This window comes from Pan paniscus, chromosome 3 (genome assembly GCF_029289425.2).
Source record: "Pan paniscus chromosome 3, NHGRI_mPanPan1-v2.0_pri, whole genome shotgun sequence".
Taxonomy (NCBI): domain Eukaryota; kingdom Metazoa; phylum Chordata; class Mammalia; order Primates; family Hominidae; genus Pan; species Pan paniscus.
In genome coordinates, this window is record NC_073252.2 from 81,812,013 (window position 1) to 81,839,201 (window position 27,189).

Sequence of the window (27,189 nt, forward strand, 5' to 3'; positions counted from 1 at the left end):
CCCAGCTACTCCATACTATATCCTAAAGTAATGCTTGCATATTGCATGCCACATTTCGGGAGGCATGTATAATAATGTTACTAGAGCAATGTTGGTTATAGCCAACAGAAAATACCACAAATGTCTAAAACAGTATAATAGATAAATTTCGGTGTGTTTTTACAATGGAAGAAATTTAGCTACGTACAACTTTGATGACTATCACAATATATTAAAAAATACATTCTTAGACAAGGTAGCATGAGGAAAAAGAAGGAAAAAATAATATGCCAAAGAATGCCTTAAGTATGGGAATGATCAAATAAAATTCAAAGGAACCCAAACTATGCTATACTTTTCAGAGATGCATATGAAAAATCTATATTAAAAAGAAAAGATCATCGCAGAAATTAGGATAGTTATTACCTCTAGATTGGGGAGGGAGTACTATATTGGGGTGGACATATTGGGTTTTCTGTGTGTTAGCAAGTTTCTATTTCTTAATTTAAGTAATTACTTAAAATTAAGTAATTTAATCATGGGTTATCATTATTTGATCCATGTATGATTAGTCATTAAACTCTGCTTATTAATATTTATTATATTCAAATATTCTGTGTTTGGCATATCTTATAATAAAAAAAGAGGAAAAAGTTCCAAGAATCTACCTTTGGATAATGTTGGCATTGCAATGGTATCAAATTTGGATCTTGCTAATCTATGTATTTTTTCTCTATAGATGGATACCCTAAAAATGAAATTGAGTATAAGTGGAAAAAGCCCTCCGTAGAAGTGGCTGATCCTAAATACTGGAGATTATATCAGTTTGCATTTGTAGGGTTACGGAACTCAACTGAAATCACTCACACGATCTCTGGTAAAAAGAATACTCAAATAGTGAATGATGCTAGCATTAAATGACATTTTTATTTTAAATATATGGATTGTGATTTATATTATATAGCCAAAATAAAACTTTTTTTTCTTACAGGGGATTATGTTATCATGACAATTTTTTTTGACCTGAGCAGAAGAATGGGATATTTCACTATTCAGACCTACATTCCATGCATTCTGACAGTTGTTCTTTCTTGGGTGTCTTTTTGGATCAATAAAGATGCAGTGCCTGCAAGAACATCGTTGGGTATGACATGTAATATTATGCTATAATGCCATAGAACTTTAAAAAATCATTTTGATGTGATAAAAGTTCATAGTCACATTTATTAGATATATTCTTCTAGACTACAGTCAGGAAAAAAATTGACAGGAACTAAGGGACAATACCATGTTGAAAGAGATATGTAAAAAAAGAAAAGTAGAAAATGGAATTGTAAAGAACTTGAAATTTCAGAAAATTCCTTCTTTTTTCTGCTAATGAAGACCAAGGGAAGCATAGATCCATAACAAGAATTAATACATGAAAATCATACATAATTCCTAAATCTTATTTTGGTTGAGTTTTTCTATCACGTTTCATCAAGATTTTATTTTATGTTATAGCTGAGTCACTAATAACCACTGTTTATTTACTGAGGTGTGCAGATGGCTTTAAAATAACCTGCTTTTATAACATTGCTAATGAAGTCAATTTTTCCAAAGGGCAAGTAGCTGAAAGGAACAAGACACTCCCTGGCTTCTGTGGCTTCTGTCATATATAAAATGTGTATTTATTTTGTGAATACTTGAGAGTTGCCTGTAGTTGCCTGTAGAATAACATTGATTAACAGGGTAATTGTGATTCATACTTGACAAAATAGACTTTTACTATTTTTCTGTAGCAATCTATTGCAATAATCAAATCATATAACAAAATAAGTGACTAATTACAGTATAGTTATTTAAAAGAAAATGATAACCTGCAATCAGGTATTGATATAGGAATAAAACTTGTTAATCAATTGATTCACCCCCCCAAATCAGTGAAAGACACATGAATCACACTGCTCATAATTGTGTCTTAAAAATATGTAAAGAAAGGTGAGACAGTTTCTATTTTTAACCACAAAGAAGTTTATATGTGATTTCTATGATAGCTTATAAATGATTCCATCTAATAAGTACAGTAAAATGCAGGTCACATAAAAGTGACAACAACAATGCATGAGGCACATGGGTCTATACTTGAAGTTCTCTTGGCCATCAAAACAGGGGTATTGACATAGCTAGTGGACAAAATCCATTCATATCTTAATTTTGTTTCCTTTCATTGTTTAAAATTATTTTGTGTTATAAGTTGTATAAATTATTTGAGGTTCTTTGTATGCTACTATAACTTAACCATAGTATTTTTGTTTCTATTTCCATATTTTTCTGGGAATGTAAATTAGTATAACCACTATGCATAACTGTTTGGAAGTTTCCAAAAGAATTTGAATGGATTATTTATACCACTGGGTTTGTATAAAGTTCTATGCTAGAGTGTCATGAAGAGAAAAGCCAACTGTGAAGTCGTTTTTGCATAAACTTATTTTTATTCAATATTAGCATATCAATCATAAAGGTAAGCACAGCCAGATGTAACTTGACAAATATCTCTTGTAATTGTGGACCCTAAGATAGAGAATTACAATTGCTTTAAATATACATGCACACACATATCACTGCAAGACAATTTCCTGAACTCAGTGAACTCAACCTTGCATTTTTCTACAATGTATCCAATGCTTTCTGTTAAACAAGCAGTGTTTTTGGTGCTGTAGTGTTAACAGTGAATAAAACTTTAAAACTTCGTGTTTATGGTGTTTACATTTTAGTAGAGAAAACAGGTAATGTACAAATGTAAAAGGCATACAATAAAATTTTAGTGAGTCATGAAGGCTGTGAAGAGATAGCAAAATCAATGTTTAGAAAATGACAGGGTGTGAGTGGTATGATATTTGCTATTTTATATTGTGGAGTCTCAATAGATACCTCTGATGATGTGGCATTTGAGCAGTGACCCAGTGAAGTGTGGTGCTAACCTGGTGGATATTGGGCAGAAAGATATTCCAGGCAGGGGGAACCATATGGTTTTTGAAGCCAGATCTTCCTGCTATGCCATGCTTTGGGGTTCAGAAAAATGAAAAATGTGGTTGGAGCTGAATGAATAGTCACAGAAAATAAATTTGGAGAAGGGGCCAATAGTTAGATCATGTAAATTTGTGTGGGCCATTTTAAGGACTTTGAATTTTATTTCAAATGTGATGGGAGACTATTGTAGGATCTTGAGTAGAGGAAGCCATGGAGAATATAGCAATGATATCCAAAATGTTTTCTCAATATCCTGTTAATATCCTAAGTGTTTTTTTATTATTATGGACTCAGAAATATTTTAATAGAAAATCCACTATGTTCTTCTCAAGGTAATGACAGTGATAATAATTACTAAATTAAATAAATGTCTGAAAGCAAAGTTCTGCTTAGTTTTTTTGCCTTATTAAAAAAGAACGTAACAGAAACTTAATAAAGTAAAATTTATTGCAGTCGTGGATAATAAAATGAAACCACACATTGGATTTAAGATTTTTCAGATAGAGGACATAATTGTGGAGCCAAGAAACACTTTGGAAACCTACCTGGGCTGATGATGGGAACAAGGTGATTTAATAAGCTTGTGTGGGAGATGAGGCAAAGGGAGACTTGTATATATCATTTTTTTAGCCTTTACCATAACAAAGCCTTTAAAAATGTACATTTAGTTTCAAAATAATTGAAGTAAAAGATGTAAGGAATAGTGGGAGAAATAAACAAATCTGCAACCATACTGTTTTCTCATTCATTGTTAGAACTACAAGAAAAAGTTAATTAGGATACAGAAACTTTGAAAAGAAATTATCGTCAACTACTTTACCTGATTGATATTTATAGGACACTACACCTAACTTCAGAGCACACAATATTTTCAAGTGCATATAGATCATTAAACACGATATTACTGAAATACAAAACACTAAAATTTTCAGAGTATATTTTCTAACAAAAAAGGAAGTAAATTAAAAATTAATAAAAATAATATAACTGACAATGGCCTTGTATATTTGGAAATTAAAAAAAAAGACAAATAATTAAATTAAGTACCTTTTGTGTATATTTACTACAATTACGAAGCAAGATATTACTGTGTTTGTTTTTTTTAAACGAGAGGCACAAAGGAGTTGAAAAACTTTGTTAAGATCACAGAGCTAATAGAAGAGTCAGAGATTAAACCTAAATTTGTATCATAATTCCAAATTCATCACAACTGTTTCACCTTTAATATTTTCTCCAATCCTAAGAAATGATAAAAGTGAAATGACAGGTTTGTGAGTAGAATTTTTAGGGTATGTTTCAATGGAGACATGAGGGGAAGAGGTGGTTATTGCCTTCACTATACCAAAGAGACTGTTGCTGCAGCTGTTTTTGATTTACTTTTCATCATAAATGTTGTCACTCTATAAATATTGGTCAAATTAAGAAGCATTTAGCATTATATTTAGTACTTTTAAGAGAGTAAACAATTCCGCTCATGGGGGCATATTTACTGGGAAAACGAATGAGAATTATGAAAGTTTAGGTTAAAAGAAATATTAGCATGTGCATCTGTAATTTAGGAGACCTAAGATTAATAGTGATAAGAACCACACGAAGACTGATGAGAAACAAATCCCTTCAAGGATACACATACAGGATTGGGACCCTTGGGGACATCCCAGGTATACATGCTGACTTCTCAAAAATAAAAGGATTTTACTCTGTGCTTTCAAAGCACTATTCCCTTGATATAACTGTGCCAGTATTCCTCACTTAAACATTGAGATTAAAAAATGGGTTTAACTCAGGTTGTTATATAACAAAAAGCTATGTTAGTTTGGATTAATTTTGACTGTATATGTATGGTGGGAAATGTCAAGTCACTGTCACTTCAATTAGATAGAAGAATATCTGTTGCTTATGTGAAGTCTAGGGGTAGGTATTTCTTTTTTTTTTTTTATTTCAAGGCGATACAATGCATTACAGTATGAGAGATTCAGGCTCCTTCTGGCTTTCTCCTGTATTGTGAGTAAATTTAATTTCCAATATTATCTAATGTTTTAAGATAGTGCTATTGGTCTGGCCATTGTATTCCAGCAGATGGCAATGAGAAGGAAAGAAGGGCATTCCTTGTCTCTTTAATGCTGTCTTTAGGATATTGCGTGTTGCCTACATTCTTGACTTGGTTCCCTTTGGCTAGATCTCAGCCTGTGGCCACACTCAGCTGCAGAGAGATGGCAAATAAAGTTGTTCTGGGCAATCACATGCCAGCTAAATATTTGATATTCTGTTACAATGGAGGAAGGGAAGAATGGATATCGGGAGTCAACTTGCACTCCGCAGTAATTTAAATGATTAGAACTCACAGAAACACAAAGAGCACATTGGACACAATGTTGCTATGACTACCAATAATTATTAATATAAATTACTAGTAATCATATTTTTGTTTCTATTGTTTAATTTCACTCACAATATTGCCAAATCAGGTGGAAGAATAAATGTGGTCTATTAATTTTCATTTCCTGTTTTGTTTCCTCTCTCCATAGGTATCACTACAGTTCTGACAATGACAACCCTGAGTACAATTGCCAGGAAGTCTTTACCTAAGGTTTCTTATGTGACTGCGATGGATCTCTTTGTTTCTGTTTGTTTCATTTTTGTTTTTGCAGCCTTGATGGAATATGGAACCTTGCATTATTTTACCAGCAACCAAAAAGGAAAGACTGCTACTAAAGACAGAAAGCTAAAAAATAAAGCCTCGGTATGTTAAAAAGAAAAATTTCTATTTTATAAACCTCAACTTACTTAGAGATACTCTTTTGAATATTTATGTGTTTGTTTACAGAAACAGGGACGCTTGAGACCCATAACCAAAGACAAATAAAGTTAAGATGAAACTGGAGTACCTAACATTGCTCACCAAGAAAAGTGTATTTCTGTTTTTCAAATATCTCCCATTGGATCCCCTGTGTAAAGAGTGGTTTATTATGGCCTGAATTTTCCCACAGTGGTAGATTCTTTGTACCTCAAACATTATTTGTGATTTACCTTTGATTCGATTTTTTTGTGTTAGGATTTGCATTTCTAACAAAATTACCTTACTTTTAGTGATGAAGATTCCTCTTTAATGGTAGTGTCCAACTGTGTTTAAAAGTCATGACCACAACGTTCTTTTTTTGTTTTTGTGTATTTGTACTATTTTACTCTCCCATCTCAATCATATAATTACCTTAACTTACATCACATCAAGTCTAATATATTAAAATGGATTCTCCTGAATCTAATATACTCATGTATGGGGTTATTGACTATGATTATGTTTTATATTATCAATTATAGCAACCTGAAAGTAATATCTAACACATGTTGAATGTTCCAGACACTCTGCAGAGCATTTTACATGCATGATTTCATGTATGCTTAGAGCAACTCTCTAAGTAGAGGTTCAATGATTTACACAAGAACAGCCTCAGTAAGCGAAAGATCCAAGACTCAGACCTGGATCCTTTTTGGTGCCAGAGCTCAAGCGTGTGACCCTTCCTTTAAATATCCTGTTCTCACAGGGCTTAAAAAATAGACATTTATTTTTCTAAAATTAACAAGAAAACATTTAATTTAGTAAATGCTTTCAAAGATTTGTTTCAAAATACTCAAATAAATGAGAAATGTATCAAATAGCCAGGCATTAGTGGCAAGCTTGTAAGCCTACCTTAATGTATATATAATGAGTTTTCCATATTATCTAACTTTTTAAGTTCTAGGAGTCAATGCATTTTTCCCTAATCTTTTTTCATTGGTTTCTTTATAAAACTCTGCTATACTTTTAAGTTATGCTTTACTTTTCATGTTATATTCCAAGAGAAAAACCTGGTGTATTTTGCTTTCAGATACCCACAATATTCCAAGAAAGCAGAGCACATTGCTAGCAGTACAAATTTGATAACTTGCATTGTAGAATTAGCCAGTGACTCCGTCAACTTCACGTCATTTTTGCTTATCTATAGGATATATTTTGTCTCCTGAATGGACAAATCAGAAGTCAACTATAATATCCATTGTTACATTTTTAGATAAAGAAAAATGAATGCTTTCTACAATTTTCCTTTCATCAAAGCCATGCGTCTTCTCTGGATTTTCCATTTTATTGTTTACTCATCTGTATCTATGTTGGATTATTGCCTTGAAAGTTTTATTTCTGGAAATTTTGAGTGGAGATGTTTAGAATAAAAATAAGTAATATAGAGGCCAGGCAGTGTACAATCTCACATCCATTCTCTAATTTCATTCTAAGAATAAATAATTTAGATACCACTATTATATTATCGAAGGACACAACCAAAACATGGCTACTCTAGGACGGTAGCTAATCAGTTTGACTGCAGATCATGTACACTCAGCCACAGTTCCAATGGCACACTTACTCAAGAGAGCTGGATTGCTCTAGTGTAGACTTTAAACTTATCATGTTATTCAATCATTCATCAACTATTTATTAAGGACTTCCATAATCTAGGCATTGTTCTAGAATAGTTACTATTTTTAATCCATATGTTAAGTCTTTCAAATTTAGCATCAAGCCTAGGTTGCAAACTACTAATTATGGAAAGGTAAAGAACAAAAATTAAATGATAGTATTGAAGTACTAAATGGCAAATAGCAACAGTTAAATTGACATATTATAATTGACTACTTGAGTACCAAAAATATTTTCTTTACTGCCATTCATAATGAAGTTTGATAGTCTCTTTTCTTTGTTCATTTATGTGCTTTATGAGCTCTTTCAGTTCTAAATGATATTTTGAGTGAAAAACCAGGATCAGTAATCAAATCTGACTCCTTGCATGGTTCAGTGTACAGCCATATGGTCTTGCTAATCAGGTAAATCAGAATGTACTTTTATGAGGAATAGGCAACTCTGTTTGTTGTTGCCTCAAATCCTCTATTTAAGGGCTTTCTGGAATCCACATTTTTCTTTGGTTGCCAGATGTTGTAGCATCTTGCCATTAAGCCTGTATTAAATGTTTGTGACTTCACCCCCTCCTTCCGCCTTTCTCTCTCCTTTCCTCTTTGTCTTTCCTTCAATCTCCCCATTTCTTTATTAAAATTCAGAGTAGTTTAAAATCCAGCATTTTCCCTTTAAAAACAATGTTTAGGGCTATAGTCAGGCTAGGATGCAATACTTTGGCTAGAGAGTTGCTAAAAGGTCAACAGTTCTGTCATTAAGCAAAATTAAAATCCTTTTCCTGACATCTTGTTGACTGCTTAACTGAGAATCTCAGAATGTTCAGATCTTTTTTGGAAGAGATAATACTTGAACAAAATAGATTTTTAGCTTCAAAGAACCACCTAAAAATATAAATTGATAAACACCCTTTTTGACTTACTCTCCACATGAAATGGGCCAGCTTGCTTGCTCTCTCTCACTCTTTCTCTCATTCTCTTTCTTTCATTTGTCTTTTATGCTCGCTTTCTATTTTTCCTTCCTTGCTTTTCCTTTCTCCCTTCCCTTTCCTTCCTTCCTTCCTTCTTTCCTTCCTTCCTTTCCTCCCTTTCCTTTCCTTCCCTTCCCTTTCCTTCCCTTCTCCTTCCTTCCTTCCTTCCTTCCTTCCTTCCTTCCTTCCTTCCTTCCTTCCTTCCTTCCTTCTTTCCAGTAAGAAGGTTACTTAAACAATTGTAAAGAGTCGGTGCATGGTGGGATATTTTCAATAGATAGAGTAACCATTTAGTACCACTTGTGACAATGGCCATATGATGCTTCCCTGAAGTATATAGATACCACCAGCAACAGCTCTTTTTTCTACCTTGGAAGAACCTTCCTTCCTTCCTTCCTTCCTTCCTTCCTTCCTTCCTTCCTTCCTTCCTTCCTTCTCTATTCCATTACGACCAAATTTTTCTTCCATTTTATTGTACATGTGAATGACATTTTGGATTGTTTCATATGCCCATCCAATATATATTGTTACTAATCGGCAAGTATATAATTCAGGTGTATTTGTGCCAACATTTATTTTCAAGAAAGTCTAAGAAGTTAAGTTAAATATGTTGAACTATGGAATCAAGACATTTTATGCAACAGATAAAGCCACTAATAATAAACCAAAAGGCACTAGTAATAAACTAGCCTTTGCCAATTGAAGAGTAGTTTATGTTGAAACTTGAATATTTGGCCCATAGGCTAGCAGAAATCTCAGAAAACCATGTTGTACCTACTTCAGGGGCCTGCTATAGCCATTTGAGGATTGAACTTACTTATTTTTAGTTTCCTGATTTTATTAAGATGTGAAATTATAGAAATTTATTTATCCAGCTATGGATGAGACATTATGGAGACAAAAAAGAGATAGAATGTGTTCTTTGCTTTCAGGGATGATTACATCCAGTTGTGAAAAAATGCATCGCAAATACAAACATAATAAGATACAATATAAATAATAGTCCAAGATAAAGATCAAAATTAAACAAGGAGTCTGTGAGGGAATTAACAATTAGATGAATAATTTCTCATGCTTTTTCAGAAGTAGGGTATTTTTATAACAAATATACATAAGATATTTTATTATTTTTAAATAACAATATTTTTATTTTTTATAAAAACATAAAATGTATTTTTAAAGGAACTGTTCTTGTGGAAACAGACAGGTATCACAAAGCCAGACCTATGTGGCCTATGCCTAGCATCCCAGGCAGTCTTCAGACATCATATTATATGGCCTGTGAAACACTGAACAGACACACAGTGTTGAAGAGAACCTTGTGGAGAGGAGAGGATTCCTTTCATTTCATGTGTAAATAATTCATTCATAAAACATGTAAACTGATGGAAGTTTGGCAAGGAAAATTCCAGAGAAAGTGTGGCTTCACTGAAGTAATTTTTTGAAGAAAAAGTTGCAGTTTTCAAGATAACAAATTAGAAAGAAAATTTAAGATAGAGGGAACTACGTCAGCTGGGCTGAGCCTTACATGTGAGAACAAAAAGTAGACTAGTATACGTCCCAAGCTGTGCTGTCCAATATAATAGCCACTAAGCACATATAGATAGGTTGGGTTAAATTAATTAAAACTAAACAAAATATAATATTCAGTATCTTAGTAGCGCTAGTCGCATTTCAAGTGCTCAATAGCCACATGTGACTTATGGCTATCATATTGAAGAGTGTAGATGTAGAACATTGTCATCACAGAAAGTGCTATTGGGTAATGTTTATCTTGAAAGTAGAAAAGAAACATTTTCTCTTAGGAAAGAAAATAACCTATGTTGAGGATAGAAGAGTGGTTTATGGCCAGGTTGTGCAAAATCTTTAAAGTCACGCTAAGAATTTACATTTTGTCTTGTTAGCGCTGGCAAGTTATACACGTTTTTAAGCAGGATGGTATATTTCTATGTATGTTTTCAGAAGATAATTAGAAATAGTATACAGTAGATACTTGGATGGCAAAAGAGTCAGGGAGATAAATTTGGAGACTATTGCAATTGTTCCAGAAGTAATATAATACTAAAAGCTGAAACCAAGATATTAGGATGAAAATAATGCATAGCAAGTTTTTGGGTCCCCCCTGGCACCGCCCCACCACACAGTCCTCACCCACAGCTCCTTTTCAGCAAAGAGATTTTCATTTCAGTCAGTGCATGCCTATTGAATAAACATTTGTCTACCTCTCAGTGTACTAAAATAATGAAAAGCTGTATCAATCCACAGTTTCACAACTTATAGATTCTTTCTTATAATAGTATTTGGCAAAGCTCCCAGGAAGGATTATGTGATATTGGTGAAATGTGAAATACAGCAAGAAGGTTACTTAAACAATTGTAAAGAGTCGGTGCATGGTGGAATGTTTTCAATAGAGTAACCATTTAGTACCAGTTGTGACAATGGCCATATGATGCTTCGCTGAAGTGTATAGATACCACCACCAACAGCTCTTTTTTCTACCTTGGCTTCCAAAGAACACTGCTTAATATTTATATTTCTATTTAAAACATCATAGACTATCACAGCAGAAAGTGACCAGATTAATCATTTAGTAAAATTCCCATTTAAAAAAATTAATTTTAACAGTAATAGTGGAGCATGGTTGAAACTAATAAACAAATAGAACAATTCATAAATGTACAAGTAAAGAAAATTCTCTACCTAGAACATTTTGTCCAAAATCTCAGAATCAACTACATTGTAACCATTTCTGATTTTACATTCTTGTAGTGATTATTTTCATTGTATTTCTGATTCTTACTGTACCAAATTTCAAGGTATCTATAACTCTTTGGTACAAAAGAAAAAATAGCTCTTCTGTTCTGTCTTTCTTATTCTCTTTCTCAGTATTGTAACTTACTATTAATAGTTATTGACCTGGTGTGTTGGCTGACTCCTGTAATCCCAGCACTTTGGGAGGCCAAGGTGGGCAGATCACGGGGTCAGGAGATTGAGTCCATCCTGGCCAACATGATGAAACCCATCTCTACAAAAATACAAAAAATTAGTCAGGCACTTGGTTAATTTTAAAACTTTAAATAATATATTTAAATCTCTACTTCTGAATTCATTATTGTGATTAATTCTAGTGCCAATTTTATTATCATTCTTTGCAGATAAAACTTTTTTCTTTTCTTAAGAAACTTTCCATCATCATGTTTTTCACAGTGTAAAAAAATTCTTAAGGATTCGTATATTTTCTGTGTTTTGACCTCTTTCATTTCCTCATTACTTAATATTCTTATGTTTTATTTTTGAGAATGTTGTCAACTCTTCGTTCCAATTTATTTCTATTTTCTCCTTGGAAACTACTGATAGTTAGATTTTTGACTTCCTAGGTTCAGCATATATTCCAGATTTTCTTTTTAATCATATTTTAAGCCATTTTTCCATACTATGAGCAGTTTTTTCGAGATTTCATTTTAAAACTTTTAGCTTATTAAAAATTTACAATAACTTTATGAATTTCAGAGAGGTCTTATTTTCTAACTGTTCTTTGTTCATTTTTCCTTAAGTGGATGTATTACTTCCTGAAGTATTTCTGAGTGGACTAACTAGATTTATGTTCTCATATTTCCTAAAATATTAGAATCAGTAATTCCAGCTGTTCATTTTCACTTTTCTCCTTTGTATTGTTCACTTACCTCAAAACTTCTTCATGATTGTTCCCCAAATAGGCCCGGTAAGTTTCGTATGTAACTGTCAAGTTTGCAACCATCGGATTTTACTTTCATACGTGTGTTTGTGTGTCATGACATCTGATTCCTTCCAAATATACACATATACATTCTAAATGATAGGATGATGGCACAATACTAGGACATTCCAGTTCCAACATCAAGAGCCCTAACCTTTCTCCTAGGATAGTGAAAGTTTCTTCTCATTTTTTAGAAGTTATAGAGTTTAGAGATGAGTGAATGCCAACCGTCGTCATCTTTACTCTCTACATGCACAGTAGGTGAACCATAGTTCAAAGGAGTGCAGCTGATCTGGAGGTGGACATTTAGCTAACACCATGTTTTCCATCCTATTCATTACTTCCATTCTTCCTTCCTTATATTGAGTGGAAGAGTAGATTCCACAGTCATGTTTCCATTTACTGAGCCTTTCTGAGATGTGTCTTCTTTTGGTCTGCTTTATCCATTGGCCTATTTCCATCTGTTTTTTGTACTTCAGAAATTGATCAGAAATTCTAAATGCAGATTGGCAGCTCCTCGTCACCAAGATTCACCTCCTGGAATTTTTTTTCTGTTTTTTAAGACAAAGTTTAAGTCCATCACCCAGGCTGGAATGCAGTAGTGCAATCACAGCTCACTGCAGCCTCAACCTCCTGAGATCAAGCCGTCCTCCCACCTCAGCCTCCCAAATAGCTGGGATTGCAAACACATGCAACTACACCCAGCTAAATTTCTTTTGTTTCCTCTTTTTGTAGATACAGGGTTTTGCCATGTTGCCCAGGCTGATCTCAAACTCCTGGGCTCAAGAAATCTGCCCACCTTGGCCTCCCAAAATGCTGGGATTACAGGTGTGAGCCAACGTGCCCAGCCTTCTCCTGTTGATTTTTTAATGTTGATGGTATAATCTACAATTTTTGAACATCCCAACTTAAACAGGATTTTGTGAAGGAGTGGTAAACGGTGCTTAGTTTGGCATTTTCTCATGCAATATTTTAAATGGGAAATTAATAATATTATATAGTCAGTATTTCATAATAATATAATCATCAAATAATATTTACCATTCATATTACTAATATTTAATAATTTTAGCAGATGGTATAATAATTAGCAGATGGTATAAGTAATAACTATATGTAAATACTGATTTATTTATCACTTCCTATTTATTTGATATTAGTATATTTTGGTGCTTAAAATATATTTTATTAGTATATAACTAGACAGAGATATATCCTTAATAGTGAAAATTTGATGAATTTCTCAAAATAGTGAGCTCAGCTATATTCTTAGTAATTTTTGAAATTTTTTAAAAGTGTATTTTAAAAACGATTTTATTTAAGGTAGAGTATTCTATTCAATTATGTTGCTACTTTTTAAATTGCTTTAACTGATTTGTTTTTTAATGTTTGCTTTTTTGGGGAAGGCAGGGTCTATACTTGAGAAATTAAAAGATGGGTAGCATAGCTGCACTTCAGATAAATAAGACTTGGAATGTATACATTTTTCTGATTAATTTCTCAGTGGTTTAAAGGTCAGAAATCTGTGTTTCATCAATATTTTATTTTATTGATATTGTGTTAGATTTTTGGCTATTTTTCTCAGCATTTATATGTCCATTTCTGTTTACTTTCATTGTTCACTGATGTGTAGTTTCTTTCAATTCATGAACTTGAGTTTTGAGGGGATAGGGGTGGAGGGAGCAAAAATCTAGACAACTGCCAATTTAAAATGTATTTCCCATAGAACTCTCCATGATACTCTCACCGGAGAGTTCATTTTTTAAATAAACCCCTTGCAGTTTTTCTTCATTTTAGTGCACTAAAAAATTTAATCATTTCTCTCATGAACAACTAATATCCTCTGAAAAACACACCATATTTCCATTTATGATAAAGCCGTTTCATATATGGAATGTGTTTTCTACCACATAATCTTAAAATTGCCTCCTAATAATTTTTTAAAATTAATTTTCATTCTGATTAGCATAAGAGCATATGCTATTCAAGTATCAAGTGACAAGGAAATAGGTACCAATTTGTCTCTCTCCTTTTTTTTACATGATTTTAGTGCTCCATTAAAATTTAGGAATGTAATCAACTATCCCCAAGTTCCATCCTCAAAAGATCTGTCATTAGCATTTAATAAGATACTGCCTCTGCTTTTTGTGATATAGCTAAGCAAGTTTAATCATGAACTTATTTGTGTTTGGGGCATTTCTCCTTATCCTCAAGGTGCACATTTGTCTCTAATATGAATATTGTGACCTGCATGATGCTTTAATCTTTTAAAAATATCACTAAATGTGAATATTTGCTTCCTTTTGCATCTACTGGATTTTTAATATTTGGTGACTTGGAATCTATGTTTCTTTTTATAACTAAAATGGACATGAATATAGTTCAAATTGTAAGAAATTTTAAACTTTTGTATACATTTGTAAAAATGTTTTTCATAAAATATTTAATTTTGTTGACCTATTTCAAAATTTAGGATGAAAACATTTAACAAACATTTGCATGGGAAAAGATGTAAGAGCTGGTTAAAACAATTTTTATAAAATTGGCGCTATATTTAGTGTTTAGAGAGTGAAATTGCTGAATACAATAAGTTGTAAGATTCACATCTTAAGATAACCCTCAAAATATGTTGAATTCTGAAAAACGAAGAATTGCTAAAGTTGAAATACTCATATTTTACTTGCCAGCTTATTAAAGGAGTCATTAACTTTTTTCCAGTAACATTTTTATGTGGTCTAGGACGTTGTTGTTGTTGCTATTATTATTGTTTGTATGTTTATCTTAGCATGAATTTTATAATCAATTGTGATATAGGCCTCATCAGGAATAAACAGTAACAATTACAACAATAATGATGTTATCTACTGGCAGGTGATTACTTGCTATGTTTCAAGTATTTTGCTTAGTGTTTTATATCCATCATCCCATTTAATAATCAAGCAAACCTACAATGTTTTTATTGCCATTTTTGTACAGAAGAAAACATAGAAGCCAAAGAATAATACTTTCACTTTTTAATTATTTAAGTATTATTCAAAATCAAGTATTATAAAAACTTAATTTAACATGTTCCAAATAAAGCTGTTAATAATAGTAGCTATTATTACTGAGCATGATGGAGCATTGATCATTTTACATAAGCCATTGAAATTTACTTATCATAGCTATCACAGAAATTAGGTGCAAATATAATTCCAGCTATGAAGACAGCTACATTGGTAGAATGAGCAGAATTTGAACACCAATTGTTCCCAAGTCTGAGCTTTTAATTCCTACACACCCTCTTTCCCAAATATGGTGCCTTGTGCTTACCCATCACAAACCCCATAACTTTTTTTGTCAATTCATATCTTCACAAACCTTTTGCATTATCAAAATGTCTTCTTTGCTATTTATTCTCATTTTTATTAAAGTCGATAAATAATATATAATAGCAAAAAAAGATGTGTATAGCACTGTTAATGTTTTAATATAAAATAGAATATACGGTTCATTTTATTTTAGAATTAGATCCATGGTAAATGATATTTTGGTGGGTCAACTTTCTAAATGTATAAAAATATATTTTATTTTTCAGGGGTATTTCATTTCTGCTTAATAGAATGTAACAAATGTTCTATTACAAAGCAAATTATAATATAAAACATGTTATAATTGAAAATACTGGATTTTTTGAAATCAAGATTATTTTCATTACCTGTCAGTCTCCTAGAGTTTGCGTTAAAGGAGCAAATTGATCTTTCCTTATGCCACTTTTTTGATGTCAAAAATTCATTTATTATTGTGCTCAGATGACTCCTGGTCTCCATCCTGGATCCACTCTGATTCCAATGAATAATATTTCTGTGCCGCAAGAAGATGATTATGGGTATCAGTGTTTGGAGGGCAAAGATTGTGCCAGCTTCTTCTGTTGCTTTGAAGACTGCAGAACAGGATCTTGGAGGGAAGGAAGGATACACATACGCATTGCCAAAATTGACTCTTATTCTAGAATATTTTTCCCAACCGCTTTTGCCCTGTTCAACTTGGTTTATTGGGTTGGCTATCTTTACTTATAAAATCTACTTCATAAGCAAAAATCAAAAGAAGTCTGACTAAATTCAATAGAATCTTTTGTACTTCAGTAACTTGAAGTTTAAATTTAAAATGCAGAGAAACCAGTGGTTAAAATGTGAATAGTATTGTAACTATTTTAAGGCCTTCAGAAGTAAATAAAGTAGCAGCTTTCAGGCTAATTTACGTGAAACTGATTAGTTGCAAAATCCAGTAGGTTAAAATACTCACATATTTTTACTTAAATTTTCTTTAATTTACTTATATGTTATTATAATTTTGAATTTTTAAGTTCTATGATTCATGTTTTAAAGATGGAATAATTTTAATACATATTTTGTTTAAATATAATCTATAATTGTTTTGTAATGTAAGACTAATTACTAATATTTATGTAGCAACTTTTGTGCCAGAAAAAAGACTGTTAATTTGTTTTTTCTTGCTTTTCATTTGATTGCCCTGCTTGAAATACAGTTAGCTGATAACATAAAGCCATAGTTTTCTTGGATTTTCTTCCAAGATATTGTATTCCCAAGAAGAAATTGATTTATTTTTAAACTATCAGTTACTGAAGACTTATGAAAAGGTCAATTTTTACCTGTCTTTTAATCCAGTCCATTTTCTGACACAATATTAAACAGAACGCCAGTTGCATTTACTTTGGTGATTTGCAAACTTGGAATGAAGCCACCAGTCATTTTTAAGAATGCAAGATGAAAAAATCAGGTAAAATCTAACCATTTTATTCTCTGCTTCATAGCATTTATAATGTATGATGAGGTTAACACTGAAATATTAAAATCTGCAAATGCATATTAATGCAAATTAAATGCAGAGAGAAATGATTATTTTTTTCTTTATGTTTTATGAAAGTGTTGCAGTCCCTAAAATAAAAATATTGAGGAACATTGCTTGTATTTACTCATGTGGTTAAAAAGTTATTACCTGGCAAACTGAGTTGCAGGTCATATTGAGGACAAAATCTTAAATATGTGCTATTAGCATTGTTTTTAGACTAGTAATATGCAGAAAACAGTTTTAGGCCTGCGTTACATATTGCCTCTTCCAGCTCCAAAGTTTTGGACCCTGTCAGTTTTGCAATTACATTATACATTATTATAATATTCTTTTTCTTCTAGAAACTGGGGGCAGCCTCAAAATCATGTTAAAGAGGGAGTTTTGTTAGAGGCATCTTTAATGAACATGAATGTGAGTGCTCTCTAAATTCTTAGCATCTCACTGGATGTAAAATCTATCAGTTAATAGTTTTAAAAATGTCTCTTTTGTTAAGAATACAGTTAAATTTAGGCTTCAATCATTATAATCCTGTAAGTAGCTTGACATATCAATTGTTTATAAGATTCATCACATAAATTTCTGGAGAACCACCAGGTTTAGCTTGGAAATAACCTTTAAAGATTGTTTCTGTTGCCAAGACCAATGACCATGATGAAGAGTTTTATGATCACAGCCTATCTTACTTAAGGTTTGAGAGGAAACCTGTCACCTCTGCAATTGTTACTCTAGTTTTTAATGTTATAATTCCGCACATGGTTAGTGAATGTCTGGCATGATTATACACATGTATTGGAAATATCTAGTTTTTTAAATTTTTAATTAATTTATTTATAGTTTACTGTGTGTTCCCAGCTAACTCTATTTTTTTTTCACTTGCTCATAAACTTCTGGAAAAAAATAAGCATGAATCAAATGGTAATGCCCAATATCCACCGACACTGCTTTTCTTGAATGAACAGCCAAACTAAACTTTGGCCATCTATATATTCATTTACAGATTATTCATACATTCATTTTAATAACATTGAGTACTGATGGATGTTTTGAAAGTGAGCATTCATTTAAGGATAAATAAAAAATAAAGTAGTCATAAAGAATAAAATGCTTTACTAAAATATTGTATGGCTATTTTCATGTTTGAAGCTATAGCTTACTATCATGAGACAGTTTTGATTTTGGGACTCTTTCAAGTGTATCTGAGCATGACTGTATTTTAAAATACTTAAAAGTGCTTGATATAAATAGCTTTTCCTTCTGAACCACGTTCTATGTAAAAGAAAAAAAATAGCTTTGATTTTCTCACTGGTGTTTCATTAACTTGGTTTTAAATGTTGACAATATTTACAAGTGGAAATAAAATTTGTAAATATATGAAAGATGCCTTTCCTTGTATATACCATCAAGCAAGCACTTTGTTTTCAAAGCAAGTGGTACTTTGATCAGTTTTATTTAAATGTGTGATCAGAAAGAATGGTGTACAAATCTTATTATTTCTAAAAATAAGAATAAAAAGGTAAAACTACATTTAGACTTCTTTCTCAAGAAATCAAATACAGCTTTTTTTCAAAGCTGATTCAGTTCATTTCCTGTTCCTCTCTTCCAAGTATAAGTTTCACCACCTTGAGAAATAATTTTTTTAAAAAATCTTCCTTTCTCTGGGGAGTTATATAATAATTTATTGAATTTATTGGAACTTGATTTTCCTGGATGCTTTCAATGTTTTTAATGCTAACATAGACCCCAAAATTAGATATAAAGAATTGGGAAGGATACCTGGAGCACAAGGAATAGGATCATTTGTAAAAATGTTTGTTTATGTAGACCTATCCTCTAAATATGTGACCAGGATCTAGAAATTCTGAGAGGGGAAAATGTGATTTTGGATTTACAATGACAGGGTAATATTTTATTTATCTTTGAATTCCATGGACAAAATTAGGCTCACTTAAATTAATTTTTGTAAACCCAAGTAAGTTCTATAAAAAAGTAAAAAATACATAGAATACTTGAGAATTTAGCAGGGACAGGGAAAAATTTCCCAGTAAGTCTGAAGTCTTGATATAAGTGGGAATTAGATAACTCATTGGAGGCATTTTATTTTAAGTTAAAGACAGATTTCTTTAATAAGTTTTTAAAATTGATCAACTTTAAATTAAGCACAGTAAATGTGTATAAATACGAAGGCAATCATAAGGATTTTTTCATTTGTGTTTCCATATTCTGGCATTAGTATATCATCATAAAATAGATAATGTTTTTGTCTCAAGAACAAGAATAAAATTGAAATCTGCATTCATGCCAATTCAGCATAAAAAAGAATAGGCTACAGTTCTCTCACACCAAGGGCCCCGTAGTTACAAATGTGAAATTATATTCCAGGTCAAAATTTGTGAAAAATACACAAAACACTTTGATTTTACAAGAGAGGAGCTTTAAATAAGATGATTTTAGTAGATTGAAATAACCAGTATTTAAGTAAATGTATAACAAATGAATAAATACATACATAATATTTTCAAAGTTCTATACCAGTGCCTATTTTTACTCTTACAAAATTTCCTGTAAAAAAATACTACATTTGAAATTATTTCGTTGGTTTTAGAATTGGCATTGAAGGTACCCAGTAGACTCTTAAGCCTTTACTGCTTGTCTCACTAGAAACATTTATTTCTGACCTACCAAGTTTTCTTCACATCATCAAATTTATTCAGCTTCTCAGTGCTATACCATATGATGGCAAGACATACTTGGTATTTCCATTTTTGTTGGTCATTCTTTATTGCTTTTTACCACTAGGGAGGTCTTGCCAGGCTTCTATACAGTTACAAAAACCATTACCAAATCTTTATCAAGGACTTTCCAAATGGAGTTTTCAAATACTATTGACCACATTGCTCTAGTTAATGTAAGGTCAGCTCTGACTTTTTGTGTTTGCATTTCGGAAGTGAGGTAACCTCATTCAAATATATATGCAGCACTTTCTGTGTACAAAGTACTGTTCTAAATACAAAAGGGAATATAAAGATGACTTTCAAGGAACATATAATGTAGTCAGAAAGATGAGAGGATTAGTTATACAATTTAAGGAAGGGAGGATAACTTTGGGAAGGTTTTGTGGAGGATATGTGTTTAGAGATGTGAGTTGGGGATTCAACAGGTGAGAGGGAGAGAGGTCACAATTTCCAACTGGGTAAGCAGCTTGAAAAAAGAAACAGAAGCCTGGGCACAAATGAAAATTCCATATTAATTGGAAGTTAAGATTCATATAGAGACAATGAAAGGTTAGGTTAGAACAATAAACTGAGAAGTACGAATGTGGACTTCAGGAGGCTAGGGGAAATTACGAAGTCATAAAAAGTTCACAGAGATACTTGAGTACAAAAGACACATTATTAAAATTTCTGCAGAAGTTTCATCTTATTTGTGTGTGATGGTTTGGAATATAACAAGCCAGTTAGGAGTATAGGCTTATAGTGGCTAATATGAGGATGAAATCCGTACTCTTGTGACACAAGTCTTCAGCGGAGATGGGGGATTATAGCCCCAAATAGAAAGAAAAGTGGCAGACATTAAGCTTTGACTAACAGACAACATAACTGAGAGTCATGGTGTGTTGGGTGGAAGGGATCCTGTAGTAGATACTTGTTTGCATGTAGATGGGTACAAAGACACCATAAGGAAATTCTGAATGTAATACAAAGGCTTATTTTTCCTGTTGATTTATCTTTTTCACACATAAAAGATGAAGAAAAACATAATCTGAAATGTAAATCCTAAAGTGATCTGTCTAGATTCTTATTTTTTGAAAAATGTTCCTCATTAAAAGCGTTTTCTATTCAAATAACCATTTCCAGTTTTCTAACTGAGACATACATACATATATATATGTATAAAATTATATATATATTTGGACAAAGAGAATAAGAGAATTGCGGGTAGAAATAGTCTACTGTGTGTAGACAAATCCAGAAAGTTGATTTCTGTTCCTCAAACAATTTCTGAAATATTTATGTCAGAATAAATAAAAGAATTGCTATTGTTGGACAATGAAACATACCTGGACCCCTTGAGTGTGTGAATAGTAAAGGCTGTGATAACTGAAATGCAGCTAAGCAAAAAGGGCTAATTAGTAGACTTTCGAGACATGATTTACCTAAATGGAAATAGTTTGGTTTTCAATCCTTCACTGTAATAACAATTATTTGCATCTATTAAGTGCATGTAGTCACTTTGTATAATAAAGTTTTATGGCTTGTGATTATAATGGCTTCTGTTATTCTGCTACTGCCTCATTGTTTTGAGGAACGTTTGTAATTTTGTGGCAAAGGTGTCTCAATTTTTCAGGGTTCTTTACTCTCATGATCCTTAGAACAAAAAAAATACCAGTAACTTGTTATAAATAGTCACATTCTCTTAAATTGTGTCTTTCTTGATAGTTTTCATACAGATATATCCCTTCACTGTTTCAGAGTATGTGATCATAGCTTCAGTATTGAAGTTCACTTCTGATCCTAGTAATTTCACATTAGTTTTTCAATTAAGAGCCTTAAAAAGTTTCTTCTTGACTGAGACTTTTGAAAATGAGTTTAATTTGAAAAGCTTAGGTAAAGATAATTGAAGCTTATGCATGATTTTCACTGCTCTATGAATGTCTGGATTATTCTAACTATTTGTGATTTTACCCTGATTTGAACGGCCAGGTATTCTTCAGTAGGTGTGCCGGTGAGAGCAATATATATTAGGATGAATATCTAGACCATTCCAACTATCCCATGTTATGAAAAACTCTATTCCACTTGAAGGAACAGTTACTGAAGGAAAATTAAAAGTCAGAATATCAAGATATAAGGTATTATCTGCTTCATTCTCCTAGTTCTCTCTTCCCTGTTGCCACAGTACAATATTTTTTAAAACTTTGTGATTCTTCTCTCAGGTCCAAATAACAGATATGCTATTTTCATAAAGCTGAAGAAGGCAGGGGATGACTGCTGTTTCTGGAGTACCTGCTATGTGTCTAGAACTACAAATGCATTATATATTAATAACAGTTTTCAAAGCAGAGAACACTATTTAACAGGTGAAAAGACCAAAGCTCAGTATAATAGACACATTCTCCAAGTTCATATACCTGTAACCTAAAATTAAATTTAGGTACCTGTATCTGTAAAGACCTTCTCTTTCATTTACATGGAAGGACTCTGATGGTAGAGTGACTGCACTTATTCCAACACTAGAACATCTTTCCTTCACAAAAGAGAAGCAAAGACCTGAAAAACAGCCCACTCCATTTGCCTAAAGCATGAAAACACTATATTATTTAGTAACAGCATAATAGCATGCTCTTTTCATCCTTTATTTCTAAAGTGGATTTCATTTCAGCTGGAACATTTTAAACATATACTAGGTATGTTCTTAAAAATTACTTCTGATATTCACTCAAAATATAGAGAACTCACTTTTTAAGAAAGATATTGGCAAACTATGGCCATAGCAGTGACTAATAGGATACAATCACCTTGTTCATTCGCTATTGTCTATGGCTGCTTTTTCACTATTGCAACAGAGCTGAGTAGTTTCAAAAGAAATTAAATGGCCCATAAAGCCTAAATGTTTACTCATTGTCACTTTACAGAAAAAAGTTTGCCAACTATTGTTTTAGAAAAATTTTACTACTAATTAGAAAGCATCAGATATTTAAAGTGCATTTTTAATTCTTTTAATTTTTAACTTTAAAAGGAAAAGATCTTCGTTGAAGATGTGAAGTAATGCAATTAATTGCTCTCCACTATACTTCATCCTCTTAAATTCTCTCAAAGAGACATTAATTAAAACTATACCCTCTTTTTTAAGATCTGTAAAAAATTATTATAAATCTGTTTCATTAATGAAAATACATGCTTCTTCATAATTATTTCAATATTATTTGAAGTAGATAAAGTAGGTTAATCCAGAGAGAAGGTTGTTGTCACCACTAAAATTGACACAAGATGCTTTAAGTAAAAGAAAAGTTAGAAATACAAATATTAAAGCAATTTTAGTGTTTTTCCTCTTGAGGCAGCATAAGGTATGTTTTCCCATTAAGATTGTTTGTGTCAATATGAAATCTTGCTTTTAACAATTTTTTTTTGCAGCACTAAAACCCAAGCAGCCCTTTATGAATAATTTAATAATTTCATCAGAATAAATATTTAATTCACTTTGTACATTACTCATAGTCTTTCCTTTTGCATTTCAGTATGTGCATTTCAATGATTAAAATTTATATTTAAAATAGTCATAAAGAGTAGTTTGTTAAACAATTGTATACTCTGAATAAAATAGGAGAGCTTCTTCAAGTTAACACCATAGAGTAGGGAAGTTTAGACATGCATACTCTATGTTTACCTTAAATAAAATATCTGAATATTGATTCAAGTCAGTACTAAAATTTCCTTACATTCATACTGATAATTTGATTTTTAGTATTTAATTCTCTTTACTTTTTGCCTTCACATACTTTGGCTAAAATCTCAACTATTACCTAGTCTATCATTTTTTAAAATTACTATCATCATAAAAAAGATTTGAAACTTTGAAGATCTCTGTTTGTATTAACATTAATAACTAATATTAGCATATTGTTTTACTGTACACACGTTTTCATATTAGTGATATCAGCTGGCCACTATCAAAGTCTGTGGAATATGAGGGACCAATATTAAGCCCTCCACTTGACAAAGAAGAAACTAATCAGCCAGGGAGCTTGTCTGACCTATACCATACTACGCATAGCAAGCTCAAGGCTTTTGCTTATATGTTCTGTGTTTACAAGGCAAACCCCAGGTTTTAAGGCATATTATAAAAGAATTCAAATGATTTATACCACATACATAATCTCTCCCATCTTCCCTGACTTTGTCTCTTTAAGGATGAGTAAGGAAGGTATGAAAATTTGTTTTCATCCCAAGATGTTTTTTATGTGTTTTTTAGTAATGATCTCAGAAGAAGAATCAGATGTTCAAATCATGTAATTTGCAGAGGGTTTAATGAAAGGACACTTAACAAAAGTATGGGAAAGAGTTAGTTAGGATATCCCCCTAGGCTCTTCCAGAATCCTGAAACAAATTACAAAAGGAGGAGGTGGAAATAAAGGACCAAGGGGAGGGAGTAGTTGTAAAAAGCTGTAAAACGCTGTGTGGCCAACATGGTGAAAATTCGTTCCTACAAAATACACACACACACGCACACAAATTAGCCGAGGGCGTGGTGGTGCACACCTGTGGTCCCAGCTACTCTGGAGGCTGACTCAGGAGAATCGCTTGAGCCTAGGAGGCAGAGATTGCAGTGAGCCTAGATCGTGCCGCTGCACCACTACACTCTAGCCGTGTAGCCGGGGCCAGGGAGAGTTAAGTCTCAGGGGGAAAAAACAAACAAACAAACAAACAAAGAAACTGATATGAAGTGTGGCCTTCATCAGTTAAGGATATAGGCAGCTGTGACAACGCTGCTGGAGGGAAACTGTGGAACAAATATTCCAGTGGCATGACTTCCCTTCCTCCCTCTGCTCTTCTGCTAGGCCTCCCAACTGGAACACCCTAAGCAGAGGCCAGATGGCAAGGGGGGCATTGATCTAAGCCATACATCTCTTTTCTGGGACACAGTGCAGAGGGCAGAAGGGTGGAGGGAAAATTTGGAAGGGAAAATGGAAATACTTAGAGTATGTCAGGATACTATTAGGATTCAGAACAGATTAAAGTTAGTGCACTTTATGGTCACATATATTCTTTCTTCCTACATGAAAAACAGGAGCTAGAGGCACCCCTAGCAAATCTCAATTCTCAGCCTCATGTTACAGGGTCCAACAGCCATGGCTTAGCCAGGATGCCTTGGCAAGCTTGACCAGTGCATCTAAGAAGATTGTTCTTTTTCCCTCTGGCTCTGTATTTTCGGATACTGGCAAATAAAATTTTTGGCACATTGGTGTAGTAAATTTTGAGACATATGTTTGTTGTAAGAGCCAAAATCTAATTTACTAGATTTCTTAAATTTACATGTGTTGCCAAAGGTTCTGTTAGCCAAAAATATATATTTTGGTCTATGCTACATACCTTTCTTGGACAATTTGTAGGAGGGGGAAAAAAAAAAACCTGGACCACCACAAGGTCGTGGTCTTCCTGGCTGTTCCTTTCCTGCTAGGAGTATAATAATAAAAATGGCATAGTTACTGGCTAAATAATTTAGAATCAAATGAAAAAAACAAATAATAACCGGAAAATTATGAACAATCTGATATGAGCTATGTAGAGGAACTAAATTGAGGCCCAAATAGGTGAAAAAAATCCAGGCTTAACTGTTCAGAAGCTAATCTGAGATGTAAAAGATTATTAGGAGTAAGTCATTTAAGTGATGGTATGGTAGGAAGCAAGATAATATTCTAGAGTATAAAAAGTGATCATTTTAATTTTAATGCTCCTTTATCCTCTTTCTTCAGAGTCTCAAAGGCAGTATTCCTTATTTTTGAATGTCTAATTGGGCATTCTGTAGTATTTTATCCAAAAAACTCCTTTAAAAATGTATTCTCCCTAGAACTCTAACTATATGAGTTCATTATTGTCTTCAGTTCTTGACAGTATCTATCACCCATGATCACTACCCACCCTCCCAGACTTTCTGAACACCTCTTAGCCAATATTTCACCAAGGAGTGCTTGGGAGACCACCCACATTATATTTAGGCACTAATTTAAATGAATATGAATTTATTGCCACACTGTGAGTTTCCCCTCTATATAAAAGGAAGTCTTATTGGAAGCAAACAATTTCACTTGAAATTGTAACAACTGTTTTAAATTGTATTGCTTATCTTGCAGCTGGTTTTATGTGTATAGATACTGGATCGAACACTGTAGGCAGATTATTTCTTGAAAGGCTGGCTTTTGTTAGCACCAGTATTTTCACTTTGATGAATAGTCGTATGATCTATCATAGGACTAAATACAGTAGAATCCTTTTTAATTTTTTCTTGTGTCTTGACACTAAAATAGAAATGTTGATGCATTTCATAAAACAGTTTATGGAAAGTTCTAGAATTACTAAGATGACCACACACTTCAGTATAAATTTAATACAACTCATTTCTCACTTTGGTGCGTATTTATTCAATTTTTCCTACGGAGGCATGTGCACACAGACACTAAAGTGAGAGAAGAATCATTAATTTTTATAGAGTAAAATATTATGTATTGAATTTTTACTATGTGCACAAAATTATTTACAAAAATATAATTAGGCATGTACCAAAGTGTATTGATAATATCGATTGGCCCTGCAATTGAACTTTTACCTACCACACAAGCACATCTTAGTTTAAATCTAATCTGACCACTTTTAACAAATAAGTGTAATACATGAAATTGAAATGGGAATAGGAGTCATGTTAGACACGTTTTTCTATGAGGACTTATGTGAGGGAATGGCTTTTGGGAATAAAGAATGAGAACATAAAAATTAATATGACAATAAGAAAACATAATCATAGCCAGTGCTGAATAAATATGTGGCAGTGCCCTAAGAGCTATATTTATAATAACCAGTTTCATCCTTACAACACCGCTAAGAAATAGCTACTATTATTATTTTCACAGGAGAAATCTGAGCCACAGAGTGGCTGACTACACCTGCCCAAGGACACAGAGATAGCGATGTAGTGGTTGGCATGCCTGCCAAGGACACAGAGATAGCGATTGCAGTGATACAACTGGGTTTAAACCCAGGCATGCCAGACTGAGCCTATTCTTATGAGCACTCTACCGGATTGCCTGTCTATGAATCCAGGCCCCACGTACCCAGACTAAACCCTAAAGCATTATTATGAACGTATTTTGTTGTGGTCACTAACATTGGAGTACAGAGTCAGCAGCACACACATGTCCAGTATAAGACTGAAAACAGAATATTTAATTAAGGTTCTGAAAAATTGGAGAAACAACATTGTTTACTTTAATCCATATAACTGGAAAATCAAGGCCATATGTTAAATGTCCAGACACAAGATTGAAGAGATGAATTGGGGACAAACAGGCAATCACTAAACTGGGTCTACAAATTTATTTATTTATTTATTTATTTATTTTTCCATAAGTTATTTGGTACAGGTGGTATTTGGTTACATGGGTATGTTCTTTAGTGGTGAGTTGTGAGATTTTGATGCACCCATTAT

General features: G+C 32.7%; 1 protein-coding gene across 1 annotated transcript in view; it reads left to right on the plus strand.

Moving 5' to 3' along the window:
- GABRG1 (gamma-aminobutyric acid type A receptor subunit gamma1) overlaps positions 1–21,256 on the plus strand; it is an 86,787-nt gene extending 65,531 nt beyond the window's left edge. The window contains exons 6-9 of the mRNA XM_003816031.4: positions 719–856; positions 971–1,123; positions 5,520–5,734; positions 15,933–21,256. Coding sequence (XP_003816079.1) covers positions 719–856; positions 971–1,123; positions 5,520–5,734; positions 15,933–16,199 — 773 coding nt within the window. The 3' untranslated portion in view covers positions 16,200–21,256. The remainder of the gene's footprint in view (positions 1–718; positions 857–970; positions 1,124–5,519; positions 5,735–15,932) is intronic.
- Positions 21,257–27,189: the final 5,933 nt, after the last annotated feature.